The sequence below is a fragment of the Papio anubis genome, chromosome 14 (genome assembly GCF_008728515.1).
Source record: "Papio anubis isolate 15944 chromosome 14, Panubis1.0, whole genome shotgun sequence".
In the NCBI taxonomy this organism is placed as follows: Eukaryota; Metazoa; Chordata; class Mammalia; order Primates; family Cercopithecidae; genus Papio; species Papio anubis.
Window position 1 is genome coordinate 1,529,284 of NC_044989.1, and position 15,549 is coordinate 1,544,832.

General features: G+C 50.2%; 1 protein-coding gene across 4 annotated transcripts in view; it reads right to left on the bottom strand.

Moving 5' to 3' along the window:
* Window positions 1-4,890: 4,890 nt before the first annotated feature.
* Window positions 4,891-15,549, bottom strand: part of PXDN (peroxidasin) — a 115,776-nt gene continuing 105,117 nt past the window's right edge. For all 4 annotated transcript variants that reach the window (XM_009183610.4, XM_009183609.3, XM_003908225.4 and 1 more), the window contains 4 exons: window positions 11,791-11,911; window positions 11,389-11,521; window positions 8,416-8,529; window positions 4,891-7,329 (listed from right to left, as the gene is read on the bottom strand). In XM_009183610.4, coding sequence (XP_009181874.2) covers window positions 7,210-7,329; window positions 8,416-8,529; window positions 11,389-11,521; window positions 11,791-11,911 — 488 coding nt within the window. In that variant the 3' untranslated portion in view covers window positions 4,891-7,209. The remainder of the gene's footprint in view (window positions 7,330-8,415; window positions 8,530-11,388; window positions 11,522-11,790; window positions 11,912-15,549) is intronic.

Consider the following 15,549-nt stretch of genomic DNA (forward strand, 5'->3'; position numbering starts at 1 on the left):
GTACTAGACCATAAGGGTGACATCCAGAGTTATGATGGAAAAAGGATCACTTTGTTAAGTGAGGGACACATTCATGACATAACGGGAAGGACAATGGAGGTGTTAGCCTTTCAGCCTTGGCTTCCACCCTCTGGAGTCCCCACAGCTGGAACAAAGAACACCCAGATACCGTGATGGTGAACACAGATCGAGTTATTTTTAACAAATCCCACAAACATAAAATCAGTCATTACTGGAGTTTCAGGAATCTTCCAGATTCAAACGTGCTGACTGACGGTCAGTATCCCCAGGTTTGGGATGTGAGCATAGTTGTTACCATAAATATAAATGAAAGTAAATCTAAAACGTGAAGATTTTAAGCACAAAGGCTTATCACTTAATACACGAAAACCAACACTGTAGTGGCTGTCGGTGCCTTTGTTATAGCCACTAGGATGCTAAGGACAACTTGGGAATGGCAACCCATCAGCAGGACTGAGCTAAGGAGCCGTGACCGGGGCATGCTTCCTCACAGTGGTGTGTAAACCCGCGTGGATACGAGCAGGCTGGGGTATCGACAGGTGCAATGCTCACAGCTGTGTGCAACAGCGCATGGGGCTGGGCTGATGTTGGACAGGCTCTCATATTGTTTGGTGGGCTGGTGCAATGGTCAGCCCTCTGGGACCATTTTTCCTCATCTGTAATTACAGGATAATCTTAAATCTGTTCAAGCTGAGGCTTCCAACTGGTCACATGGCAGGGATTTGGATAAACCTAAAGCATGTGAGAGCTTAGGAATAAATGACTCTTTTGCAAATACACTTTGCTCACTCATCTATTCCACCTCTGAGATTCTAGAGTGTCGTGACTAGAATTGTGGGTGGTGATAAATTGGTTTCACCAGAAAAACTGTTGCATGAAACTCAGTGGGTGCCTTCAGATGCCTTCCGGAAATTTTGTCAGAAAACATTTGGGAAGTTCACTAGACGCATGCAAGAATCTTTTGGTGAATGCTTTGACAAACAAAAAAACCACAGGCACAATTCATTTTATGCTTTGATTTTTTGCACTTCACAGATATTGCATTTTCTCTTTTTTTTTTTTTTTTTTTTGAGTCGGAGTCTTGCTCTTGTTGCCCAGGCTGGAGTGCAGTGGCGTGATCTCAGCTCACTGCAACCTCTGCCTCCCCGGGTTCAAACAATTCTCCTGCCTCATCCTCCGGAGTAACTGGTCCTACCGGTGCCCGCCACCACGCCTGGGTAATTTTTTGTATTTTTAGTAGAGACGAGATTTCATCATGTTGGCCAGGCTGGTCTTGTTCTGGTGATCCACCTGCCTCGGCCTCCCAAAGTGCTAGGATTACAGGTGTGAGCCACCACGCCTGGCTCACAGATACTGCATTTTTTTTCCCCCACAAATAAAGGTTTGTGGAAACCCTGTGTGGAGCAAATCCAGTGGGGCCATTTTTCTCGTAACGTGCTTACTTTGTGTCTCTGGCACATTTGGCAATTCTTGCAATAGTTCAAACTTTTTCATGGTATCTGTTATGGTGATCTGTGATCAATGATCTTTGATGTTACTATTAATTGCTTTAGGCCCCAAATGGGTTATTCTCCCTCTCTTCAGACCTCCCTATTCCTTGAAACATAGTAATATTGAAATTTGACCAATTAATATTCCTACAATGACCCTAAGTGTTCAAGGGAAAGGAAGAGTCACATGTCTCTCACTTGAAATCAAAAGCTAAACATGATTCAGCTTAGTGAGCAAGGAATGTCAAAGGCTGAAACTGGCCACAAGCCAGGCCTCTTGTGCCAAACAACCAAGTCGTCAATGCCAAGAAAAAGTTCTTGAAGGGAATTAAAAGTGCTTCCCCGGTGAACACACTAACGATGAAACACGGTAATAAGTGAAACAGCTTTATAGCTGATAAGGAGAAAGTCTGAATCGTCTGGATACAAGGTAAGTCAGACACAACATTCCCTTAAGCCAAAGCCTAACACAGAGTCAGGCCCTAATTCCATTCAATTCTATGAAAGCTGAGAGTGGTGACGAAGCTCCAGAAATAGATTCTGAAGCTAGCAGAGGTTGGTTCTGGGGTTTAAGGAAAGAAGCTGTCTCCACAGCATAAAAGTGCAAGGAGCAGCAGCAAGTGCTGATGGAGAAGCTGCAGCAAGGTCTCCAGAAGCTCTGAGATCACTGATGAAGATGGCTACACTAAATAACAGATTTCCCATGTGGACAAAACAGCCTTCTATTGAAAAAAGATGCATTCAGGACTTTTGTAGCTGGAGAGGAGAAGTGAATGCCTGGCTTCAAAGCTTCAGAGGACAGGATGACTCTCTTGTCACGGGCTGGTGCAGCTGGTGACCTTAAGTTGAAGTTAATGTTCATTTACTTCTGAGAATCTTCAGACTTTAAAGAATTATACGAAATCAACTCAGGCCGTGCTTTTTTTTTTTTTTTTTTTTTGAGATGGAGTCTCGCTCTGCCACCCAGGCTGGAGTGCAGTGGCCGGATCTCAGCTTACTGCAAGCTCCGCCTCCCGGGTTTACGCCATTCTCCTGCCTCAGCCTCCCGAGTAGCTGGGACTACAGATGCCCACCACCTCGCCCGGCTAATTTTTTGTATTTTTTAGTAGAGACGGGGTTTCACCGGGTTAGCCAGGATGGTCTCGATCTCCTGACCTCGTGATCCACCCGTCTTGGGCTCCCAAAGTGCTGGGATTACAGGCTTGAGCCACCGCACCCGGCCTCAGGCCGTGCTTTATAAATGGAACAACAAAGACTGAATGACAGCACATATGTTTACAACATGACTTACTGAATATTTTAAGCCCACTCTTGAGACCTACTGCTCAGAAAAAAAATCAATTATCTTCAAAATATTATTGCTCATCGACAATGCACTTGGTCACGCAAGAGATGAATGTTAACACAACATCCATTCTGCAGCCCATGGATCAAGTTATAATTTTGACTTTCAAGTAAGAAATCATTTCATTAGGCTGTAGCTGCCATAGATAGTGGTTCTTCTAATGGATTGAGGCAAAGTAAACTGAAAACCTTCTGGAAAGAATTCACCACTCTAGATGCTATTAAAATATTTATGATCCATGGGAGCAGGTCAAAATACACACACTAACAGGAGTGCCTGTTAAAAACAGTTGATTCCTGCCTTCTTGGATGACTCTGAGGGGTTCAAGACTTCCGTGGAGGCAGTAACTGCAGATATAGTGGAAATAGCAAGAGAATTAGAAGTGGAGTCTAAAGATGGGACTGAACTGCTGCAATTTCATGATCAATCTTGAAAGGATGAGGAGTTGCTTCTTGGGGATGAGCAAAGCAAGTGGTTTCTTGAGATGGACTCTACTCCTGGTGAAGATGTTGTGAACACTGTTGAAATGACAACACAGGATCTAGAATATTCTGTAAGTTGATGTGATAAAGCAGCAGCAGGCTTTGAGAGGACTGACTCCAATGTTGAAATAAGCAATTCTGTGGGTAAGATGCTATCAAACAACATCCCTTGCTACAAATAAATCTTTCATGAAAGTAAGACTAAACCAATGCGCTAAGCTTCATTTTGTCTTGCTTTCTGAAATTGACACAGCCACCCCAACTTTCAACCACCACCACCCTAATCAGTCAGCAGCCATTAACATCAAGACAAGACCCTCCACCAGCAAAGAGATTACAGCACACTGAAGGCTCAGATGATCGTTCACTATTTTTAGCAATAAAGTATTTTTAAAATAAGGTATGTACATTTTTTAGACATAATGCTTCTGTGCATGTAATAGATCATAGTATAATGTGAACACAGCTTTTATATGCACCGGGAAACCAAAAAAATTGTATGACTTGCTTTACTGAGATAGTCACTGATTGCAGTGGTCTGGAACTGAGCCCACAACGTCTCCCAGGTATGCCTGTATTTATGTCATTTGACATATAATCTTGCACGCCAGAAACAGGTATTAAGTGTTAATAACAAAGAGCAAGAGGAATGTTTCAATGCATTCTACATATTATTAAAACAAGATACATATGGTTAACTTTTGCTAGTTTTGCATTAGGCATTTCATTTAAATTAAAATTGGTATATGGCACTCATTCCCTGGTGACAGAAAAGCACCTAATTTGTCTTTTGTTGATTGAGGAGTGTTCATCCCATGTTCATAAACATTCCATGAAAGCAGCTCAATTTCTCATTCTAATTTTGAAATGATTTGGCAATTTTAACAACATAATATTTAATTTTTCCTTAATATTTCATTATTCTCCTTATATAGACGAGTAGTATTTTTTCCAGGCCCTATAAAGACGCCCTCGAATCCATTCCAGTTTCCTTTAGAGCAGCATCCTGTCTCCCACCCAACCACAGCCTGAGGGGCTCAGCAATTATCACATGTCATCCCCGACTTCTGGCCCCAGAGCCCCACATGGCTCAGCTCTGAAAAGGGAGTGTCTGTCTTCTGTGCACTGTGCCCTCCTGACCCGCGTTCTTGCTTCTGGAAAAGCAGCTGCCTGTCACAGACACCTGGGTGTGTGAGCTGCTTGTACATACCTCTCTGACAAAGAAATGTCCTTCTCCACAGCACAAAAACTGCAGGAGGCATTTAGTTGCCAGAGGTTTTTCCCAAGAGCTCACTCCTACCTGTCAAAATTCAGTCAGGTTAAAGCATCCTAGCTACTTTGGAAAAGGAAGTCAACTTTATCTAATACCTTATTTTTAGTAATGTTTTCACATTTAGTCACAAAATCATTAGTGACTAGGACAGTTCTGGGGCTTTTTCCTGGACCTACCTCCTTCCCTTCTCAGGCTTTGGATCTCACCTGGAAAAGTTTTAGCCTCATGTACTGGTTTCAGGTAAAAAAAAAAAAAAAAAAAAAAAAAAAAAAGCCATTCTCCATTTGAAAATGTGACCCATTTATTTGAACTGAAAGGCATCATTACAAAGTGCAAACATTTCTTTGGTAATGAACTGAATACAATGGTCATAAAAAAGGCATTTGGCTGTTGGAGCAGTTAGAAAAGTAAATAAATATGTACATTCCACTCCCGTTACAGCGATCCCGCAGAGGGGCTGCTAGACACGTTCACCCAGGCACTGCCCACTGTTCTGATTACAGAGAGTATCAAACTGGCGATTCCGCAGACATTTTGGTTTGAATTACAGAATTTTTTTTTTGGTAAATAACAGTCAGCTTCCCCCTTTGGCTTAGACAACACAATTGCTTGTCACTGGCCCAGACCGCACATTACACAGGTGTGCTACAGGTGTGCCACCTCAGCACTGAGACCGCAGAGGCCTCCAAGGCACGTAAGAGGCACAGAACACTCGAGAACCCAGAATCCGCTGTCATCCGAGTGCCTCAGCAACTTACATAACCGTCAGTTTTTAGACGAACTTACACATTTCCTGTTTTACAGAAATCTCTTCCACAATTTGGTCACTACATTTGACTTGCTATTTCAAAAGAAGTCCATATGTCATGAAACGCCAACCAATTTTATCACTCATTTACCAATATGAGGATAAGAAGTCAAGACAACCATTTTTACAGATAAAACCCATGAATCCAATGACCCTCCTCACAGCTGAAATGCTGCCTCTGCCACAGCAACGTAGCAGGCTCCTGCTGGAAGGGTCTGGGTGTCTCCTTGGGAGGACATGCTCCTGGAACACGGGCCGTGCACGAATCACACTAGGCACTGTACGCGCCCATCCTGTCCGAAGGCAGCCGGCCTCCCCCACCCCATGGAAGCCTCGACGTCATACCCCAGTGCTGGACACCTGCCACCCTGAACTGAAACGGCCGTGACCTCAGGGGCTTCCGCCTCCACCACCTCAGCTGGGCCGCACTGAGGGCAGGTGGCCCGGACCTTGGTGCCTCATGTGTCCAGCACTATGCCCGGCACACGGTGGGTACTCAGGTCAGCGTGCTGCACTGAAGCTGTGTGTTCGGGGAAATGTTGCGCAGAACACAGATCGCTTTGTATTTAGAGAAAAATGGAAGGTTTTGGTCAATTAAAGAGAGACCATGAGGTATGAGAGTTGATTTTCACTGACTTCTAAAAGAACTTTTGCATAGTGGAAATGGTTTTTCTGTCATATCTAATACTTAAAAAATGGACAAAGTTTCATAAAACATCATGCATTTTAAAAATACAAATGAGGTATAGGGATTCTTCTTTTTTTTTTTTTTAACGCACTCACACAACCTGAAGTTAGACAGTTCCCGACACTCGAGCTCCTCTTCCCTTGGGAAAAGCCATCCGGAGGCGGCTCCTATTCAGGACGTGGACGCAACCAGGGCCGGCTGGGGGCGGTGCTGTCAACGCACGGGCCTGGCCCTCGGCAGGTATCAGATACACAATGGGATGAAGGAGGATTTTCACATTTGGTTCACAACTAGGCAGTATGTATGCAAGTGACAGCTGAAAGCAAACCTGTTTCTAAATGTGGCTTATGAATGATCTAATCAAGTGTGGAAGGAGCTGACACACGGAGAGTCACAGGCTATACAGCTGCTTCGAGCAGCGGGAATGTTGGTCTTGGGATTAGATGCTGACACGCGGTGAAATGTTACAGAGAGCCCAGAGGAAGGAGGAGTTCAGAGGTTCCCAGGGAAGAGGCCGGGGGCTCGCACTGCAACCCCAGACAGTGTCCCTGTGAACACTCTTATAAAAGGTTCTGTTCCATTTGCCAAACACCAATTCTCTTTTTAAACATAGCTTGTGAGGGAACCCCGATTTCGGTGAGCCCCTCTGGCAGCTCCGAGACTCACCCCACCTGCGGGTGACAGGTCTGCCGGCTCCTGGCATCTGAACAAGGTAAGGCTGACGTGTAGAGGTATCCTGCTTTATTTAAAAAGAAATGGTGTTGGGAGGCAAAATCAATTTAGGCGCCTAAATGATTCAACTGTGCAATTTAATAATAGCACCAATTTTTCATTGTAAAAGAATTAAATAAAAACCTGAGAAGTCTAACGCGAAGCTAGGACTCCTGCCTGCTTCCCTTCGGGCACCTGCTCCGCCTCCTTCTCCACAGATGCTCCAGTTGGAAGCCTCCTGCACTGCCTTCTGTAACAGCACCAGCTGGACGTTGTCATGAAATGTCGCGAGTTCTGGGTGTTTCCTGGTCCGCAGCCTGCAGCTCCCTGCCGTCGGCCACCTGATCTCACGATGGCACCGCAGACAAACTCCGAGGAGCCTCCCAGGAGCCTAGGGCTTCTCCTCCGACCTCCTCTGTAAGCAGACTGGACAGCAGGCCCCTGGGATGTTCGTGGGGACAGCACAGGTGGCGGGGGGGCAAGCTTCCACGAAGCAGGTGACCTGCCCGTCCTGGAGAAGAGAGACGGAGCACAGCCTGTCAGCTCCGGGATGGCCTTCAGGTGAGCACAGTCTCTCAGCTCCGGGACAGGTGTCAGCCACGGCCATGAGTCAGGCCTTGCCCTGAGGCCCCTGCCTTGCCCACTGTGCTTGCCCTGTGGGCATGGGTTTTGTGGTTCTCTGAGGATTTCATAGTTGCAGACAGGTATGAGTTAATGGGAGCCCCAATAACAAGTCTCCCTGAGGCTCCGTCCCACCTTTCTGTCCATGCCCACCATCCTCTCACCCTGAGGGGTCAAGACCACCAGCTGGGCACATCCTCCCACCTCACACCTGGATCCCCTCGGACTGCGTCTGGGGGTGGACGTTGTCAGGAAGCAGGATGGGACTAGACAGAGAGGAAGGGACAGGGCTTTGCTCTTCCCCAGTCTGCCCTTCCCAAACCTGACCAGCTCAGGGACACCGATGCGCCCTCTCCCAATGGCCATGGCAAGTGAGGCGCCCGGGCTGGCCTGCTGTCCTCACCATCCTGCCTCCTCACGCTATGCCCTGAGCTTTCCACGGAGCCTGGCTCCAGCCAGACGTCTGTCCACTGCCGGCACCAGGGCACGCTCCACCTGCCACCGGTCTCCTTCTGCAGGGGAGGGATCGTCCCCCCGCGACCTCTGTAACACCCCCAGCCCTGATGGGAGATGGGACAGGGTCAGCGGCGGGCACGTCAGTGTTCACCCACCAGCTCTGCAGGGAGGAGCTGATCTGCCCCACTCACGGGTTTCCATGGCATGAACATTCCTGCCACAGCTGCTGGGAGGTGAGGCCAGTGCACACGAGCAGCCCCACGTGGCCCCGCAACAGAGAAGGGGCTGCCCGCCCTCTGTAGGGTGGACCATGCCGAGGTTCTGAGCCTCCTAGCACGTCCTCTGTGCACAGAGAGCTGGGCTTGCCTGGTGCTTCCATAGGAGTGAAGGAGGGATGGAGGCCGGCACAGGTGGGCGGGGAGGGGCCTGGCCTTGACATCTGGGCCACCCACCTGAGTGGTCACATGGGACTCTCGGACTTGGGTATACCTTAGGGCGTGAAGACAGACCCCATACTCACTTTGCATTCACAAATGGTGCATGCATCCTTCTTCCACTTGGTGTTGTTGGCGTAAGACTCACCCCCGGCATCCACGCACTCTGTGGTACTGAGCCGTGATTCAAGTTTCTTTATCTGCAGCAAAGCAAAGAACATTCATTCACTGGCCACTTCAGAGTAACAGCTTAGTTCTTGTATTAAAATATGTTATTTCCCTGAAAAGAATGCCTTAAAATAAACAACATATGAGGAGAATATTTCTCAAGAACTTTTACAGAATCTCCAATGTCCTTATTAGACTGGCGACGGCTGGCCAAAAGCCCCAGTGGAAGACGTTCCCACCACCGTGCTGTCAAATAAAAGCCTTGGACACAAAGGTGACGTTCTCAGAGGACTGTGGGAGCAAGATTCGACCAGAGGACAAGAACGTCCTGCACCCACGCTTCCACCAGAACGGACGACGACCACTCAGAATCCCCCGAGTCAAGTCTGCCTGTTTTCCGAGTACCACCACCACTGGCTTTTCTCTGGAAGCTCGGGGCCCCATAATGAGGTGCCCTTTCCAACCGCCGTGCCAGGCACCGGGTGGCAGGAGCCTCCTGGAAGGGTCTCCTTCCTCAGACCCTCTCTTGCATCTTGCAGGGCCCGGGGGCAGACAGGGTGACGGTGGCCGGAAATGCCTGGGCCACGAGGTGACCTTGGGAAGAGGCCACCCGCAGCACAGCACCGAGCCGCAGCAGGGAGTGACAGAAAAACTCGTACCTCATTCAAACCATCCGGATTTGGGGTTTTCTGTCCCCTGCAACGGAACCTAAACTGTCAGTGATGTCTGAAATGAACACAAATTATTTATCGTATCTATCCCAATTCCTCTAATAAGCCTTCTCATAAAGCATGTTCAGCCACAGGTAAGGCTGTCTGCTTTGACCGATCAACGATGCTGGCTGTGAGCCACCCACTCACTCATTTCAATTAAAACGTCTTCTTCGATCTCCTGTCAGCCAGAAGTGTGTCGTCCCCAACCTGTGCCGGAGCAGTGTCTCACCTGTGCACACATCATGCTGAAAAAGGTGGACGTCCCCTCACCGTACCCTCTGCATTTCGTGACAGCTGGACATCTAGAACCTAACTAGTTACTCACTTCAGGAAATGCCTCAGATGCGGCTTCTAAATGAAAGCCATCTTTCCTGCCTGCCTCATTCATTAGCAACTGGCACTTAAGTCACCAAAGCTTAGAACTTTCTAGCTTTGGGGATGGGGATGGGGATAAAAAAAAAAAAAAGAGGGAAGCCTCAGGAGCAGTGGCACAAGGGCCAGAGAGCACTTGGGGTTGGCAGCCAGGATGGTCTGCGGAGGTTCCAGGTGACCTGCATGTCACCTCTGTGTCTGTGGCTGACCTGCTTTAATTCACAGCCAGAGAGAAGCAGTGACCACAGCAGCCTGTGTGCGCCTCAGCAGTCACCAAGATACATGAACGCCTCTGCACATACAGGGTGCGGGGAAATGACCACAGACGGCACACACCCTGTGCTGCTGCCGGCCGCAAAATCACAAGGGACATCTGCATTTCTCAGACCTAGCGCTGCTACCCTGGGAGCTGCCCATTCATTCTGAGAGTGGAAGGAAGTCACAGCACTGTGGACAGAATCAACAACATGGGAGGGCACAGGGCATTGGTATTTGCAGACACAGGTGGGGTGGCTGGTCCCCCTCCGCCTCTGCTCTGCTGTCCAGGGTCACCTGTGCACAAGGCCTGCCCTGAATGACCTTGGGGTTCACAGACCCACCTCCGCAGTGGACCCCTGGGGCACCCAGGCCTCAGCACAGACCCCAAGGGTCAGTCTGGGTTTGTCTCTGCTTCCCTCCTACTGCCAGGTGGAGCTGAGTGAACACTGCATGCTGTCCACTCTGGCAGCTGCCGGGGATGTGCACGTGGTCTCTGTGCTGCAGAGCAAGACCTGCCACACGCTGTCCACTCAAGCAGCTGCCAGGGCTCGTGCACCTGGTCTCTAGGCTGCGGAGGGAGGAAGACCTGCCACACGCTGCCCACTCAAGCAGCTGCAGGGGGATATACACCTGGTCTCCAGGCTGCAGAGGCAGGAGGACCTGCAGCTGCAGGGGATGAGGCAGCAGGCAGAGAAGCAGTCAGGGTACCTCTCCCTGTGGCTGGGGGTTACCTTGGGGCTACACTAGAAGATGACTCTCCCAAACCTAAGGGCTCAGAGTCCTGTGAGTAGGAAAGGAGCTGTGCTTACAGGTTAAAAGTGCTGCAGACAGCTAGGACCCGCGCACCCTGGGAATCCCAGCCAGGACCCGCGCGCCCTGGGGGATCCCACCCACACCAGCGGAGTGATGCACCTCCTTTTATTTAGCCATAGATCTCAATCTCCACCCGCTTATGTAACATCCCAGAGATAACCCCACCACAGGCAGTGGAGAAAGCAGAAGGAAGTCCCTGGGATAGGAAGGACAGGACGGAACTCATTTCTGCAGGATTTCTGCAGAGCCCGAGAAGAGCCCCATCTGAAAATCCCTGTGGTCGTACCACAGACACCAGCACTTTCCTCACACTGGAGAGGCTGGATCGGGTGTGGAGGACTGAACTGGAAATGCCTCCTTACCACGCCCTGGGAGGGATGATTCCAAGTTATTCCTAAGTAAGAGGCTTAAGAACAGGACTTCATGTTTGAACTCTCCTACAGCACCCTAATCCTGTGTTCTCTCCAGCAAGGTCACCTGGCTGGCAGTCCCACGGCTGTGACACAGATTGCCCCTGCCTGGTGACCCCCATCTGTTGGGAAACCCAGGGACACCAGTGGCACCTGGCCCAGCCCGACCCAGCACGCAGAAATGGCACCCCAAGGCTCCAGGGTCAGGGTTGCGTGTGGGCAGTTGAACAGTCGCCTGGGAATAAAGTGGTAGCCCCAGAAGGCTGGGGCAGGGCTGTGCTGCTGTGGAGTCTTGGATGGGCGGACACAGGCCCCAGGCACTCACCTGTGTTCTGAGGTCTGTGATGGTCTTCTGCATTTCCAGAACAAACTCTCTGAAGTCATTAGTCCCGGGAGTGTCTGAGCGTGTGCTGAAGGCTGAGGTGCTGTTGCTGAGATGTTCCCCGTGTCTCCCAACACTGTGGTGAGGGGAAAGGAGGGGGAGGGAAATATAATCTCAGCAGGTCACGCAGGGTCTCATTTCAAGGTTTCCTGGGTGTGCACCGCCCGATGCTCTGAGCGGGCAGCACCGCAGGACGCAGGCTGCAGCCCGGCCCCCAGTGTCCCGGGACGTCCCTGCCAGGAACCATCCTCACCACAGGCCCACAACAGGATGCCGGTCCCACTGCCCGATGCCCGCGGTGTGAGGGCCCCTCTGTACATCAGCTGACCTCAGAGACCACCATACCTGGGTATTTTCCGTGGTCTTGTTTTCTTGGTCGGCTGGTCCTCCTGGTAGCTGAACTCCAGAGACCGTCTGCCTCGGAAATGGTAGGAGAAGGCGTTGAACTGCCCCCTGGTCCTACAGTCTAAAACGGAAGCACAAAGCAGAATGTCAGCTCTGGAGGCTCTGACCTCAGGGAATTAAAGCACATCCTGCCAACTATGAACAGTCTTCACTGGCTGCCCGTGGAGCAAACTGTGGCACCTTAAATCAGGCAACCTGGCAGCTGGTCTGCAGCTCTTACCCTCTCCTGCCCTGAGGGGTCAGGCCTCTTTCCGCTGTGCCCCTGCCCTCGTGACCTCACGGCACCGGCCGCGCTGAGGACAGCTGGGCGAACTGAGGAGGCCCACACCACACCCTCGCTGAGTTCCCTCCACCCACAGATGGAGGCTCAGGCACTCTGCCTCGGAGGTCAGAGTCTGCTCGTGTCTGGCGGTCCCTCCCCTATGGCCAGGTGACAATCTGCACTCTGGAGTGCCTTGAAGTTACGCTACACTACCTGCATCACACTGCCAGCCCCACTGTCAGACGAGAGGCGGGCCTGGCCCTGCTTCTCCTGAATGTAGCCCAAACGCCTCCCTGCCTCGGTGTGGCTTCCTTCTCAACCTGTGGTGGACTGAGAAGCCCTCAGTGCTGTACCTCACCTGAGCCCCGGGTGAGGGGCCCTCAGTGCTGTGTCCCTCCTGAGTCCCGGGTGAGTGAGGGGCCCTCAGTGCTGTGTCCTCCTGAGCCCCGGGTGAGTGAGGGGCCCTCAGTCCTGTGTCCTCCTGAGCCCCGGGTGAGTGAGGGGCCCTCAGTGCTGTCTCCCACCTAGGCCCTGTGGACACACCATCTAACGAAGTGAGGGCTGTTTAGTCTGTCTTGTACATCATCCTCACCCAAGAAAGCTGTGGCAGAGGACGAAAGTGAAGGGCAAATATGGACCTTTGCAAAATGCTAATGTCTCAGGAAGCCACTGAGTAGAAATTCTATGAGAAGAGAAGAGGCACGTGCAGCATAAACCTCAGACCCACGCTAGCTTTCCTGTCTCCCGTGAGGGCAGCCGGCTCCTTCCGGTCTAGTACTCGCCTGACTGGCTGGAAAGAGGCAGGGAGTATCTTCAAGACAGAGGCCTAAAGCTCCGTCTGCCCCCAGAGCAGAGCCCATAAACAGTCCCGCTGAATGACCTGCTGTTTATTTCCACATTAACTATACAGCTTCTGAGTAAACCCAGTTGGCTGGACCCCTCGCTTATTCCACCCACAATCGTCTCAGGAGCAGAGAAGAGCAGAGTTTCTTGAAATGGCTCCTGGGCACATAAATACATCCTAGAACAGTAGCCCCTCCCAGCAACACCCTGGGGACAAGAATGAGCCTCACTGGCAGGCCCACCCAGGGCTGTGCAGGTCTGGGGTGGGTCCCCAGTAGATTTCCAGGGCGACAGGGAAGCAGCAGGGCCAGGACACGGTCCCAGGCACTGTGGGGTCCCTGCCAAAGCACCCATCAGCCCCAACCCCAGAACTCTTTGATGGGACCCCCATCCCTCCAGGATGGCCATCTCCTCCTCACGCCCCAGGGCACGGCTGGGCCACACCTGCTCAGTGGCCTGGCCTGCACCTGCTCTGAGCTGCCCAGGCTGGCCAAGCCAGGAGCAGGCTGGCTTCCCGGACCTAGTGCAGACGCCACACAGCACTTGGTGTAGGCATCAGTGAAGCGGATGACGAAGAGTTGCACCTCACGGATGTTCATTTTAAATGTGTCTTTTTATTTATTTACTTTTTTGAGACAGTTTCGCTCTTATTGCCCAGGTTGGAGTGCAATGGCATGATCTCAGCTCATTGCAACCTCTGCCTCCTGGGTTCAAGCGATTTTCCTGCCTCAGCCTCCCATGTAGCTGGGATTACAGGTGCCGACTACCATGCCTGACTAATTTTTGTTACTTTCAGTAGAGACGGGGGTTTCACCATGTTGGTCAGGCCAGTCTCGAACTCCTAACCTCAGGTAATCGCCTGCCTTGGCTTCCCAAAGTGCTGGGATTACAGGCGTGTGCCACCGCCCAGCCCCCAATGTGTCTTTCTAAAAAGTTTAACTGAAAAGTAAATAGCAACTGACATTTGGTTCTGTCAAATCTGAGTTCTGTTTTCATATTTTTCTGCTGTATTTAAATATGGCTTTTGGGTAAACAAAAACAGGTAAAGCTTATCAAGCATTCTCTAAGCTGTGTCAGCTTAAGGCCATGCCTGTTATTTTAAGAGAGAGAAGTATCCGGAAGAAACAGTGTCAGCCATTGCTTCAGGCAGTTCAGCCTCTCCCACAGTGCCCGAGAGGAGGAGGGGCTTGTAACCCGAGGGGAACAAAGACTGGCTTTAAAGATGAAGTCTTTCAAAGGACTTTGGATTTCTTAGCAAAAGAACAGAAAACCTGGCTGTGCTTCTTATTAAGCAGCTAACAGGGGCCCGGTAAAGTTACCAGAAAACGGTTTTTGTATCATTGGCTTTTCCTAATCATTTTCAACAGCACAATTTTCTACAACAGAACACATTTTCTACCACGCTTGTAGAAAAGTATTTTGAATTGGATAAACCGGTGAGGATACAAAACAAAAACACAAACAAAACAATAAAACAAAAAACAGATACAAGTTTCTGACAGATGTAATAACAAACATGTAAAGGATTTGGAAAATTGGGTACCTAGCAAGCATAATTTTGTTTTTTATGTGAATTCTCCTATCATATATACTTCCCTGCATGTGTGTGTGGGTGGTGGGTGGGTGGGGGGGCAGATAAGGAGGCAGATGCAGAATTAGATCACACACCCACCACACACACACCCCACAGGTACACATACCCCACAGTCGCACACACACACACAGGCACACACTGTCTTAGAAGCTGCTAAAACACAGCTCTATTATCAATGCAGATTTCAACACTTACTACCAAGTGTCCACAGACACCACAAGCTCCACAGAGCGCTGGGTGAGGCCACGGTCTGGCCCCGCCTCCCCGTCACGCTCACCGCGGGCCCCCAGATCCCCCCATGGTGGTGGGCCCCGCTTCTCTCACCACAAGAGTGAGCACTCCACAACCTGGGTTCTAAACATCCCCAGTTTGGTATTTTATGGGGCTCTGATCATAGTTTGAATAAAGCCAAAATTATGTTCAAATTAGTAATGGAAATGGAGGTTAACCAAGGCTGGGAGTTAGGAATGCGAAGCAGGAACTCAGCCAGGAGAACCATGGCCGCACTCAGCAGGCCACTGACGCCTCTGCAGGGAAGGGGACCTGGCGCGCCAGGGCACGAGTGCCGGGGCTGTGGGATTGATGTCAGGGCAGGGCACGAGTGCCAGGGCTGTGGGATTGATGTCAGGGCAGGGCACGAGTGCCAGGGCTGTGGGATTGATGTCAGGGTGTCCCTCAGCTACACGGCCCCCGACGCCGATCATGAGGCCACCTCCTACCTGCAGGGCTCCTCATGAGATACTTTACAACACCTATCTTCAGTCATTTACGTTACAGATATTTAGAACATTCAGTATAATTTTTTAAAGAAAACCTGATATATTTGATATGCTTCTTTCATATTTTGATTTTTGTCTTTTATCTGGCTACACGAGCACCGTAAGCTAGACATACATTAGGTTTTAAGGAAAAATTAGGGGCACACCTTGCTGAAGTCTGTTTCTCTTACATAGCGCTTTAATCATGAATGTTCTCCCATAGCACTGCCAACTCCTCAGAA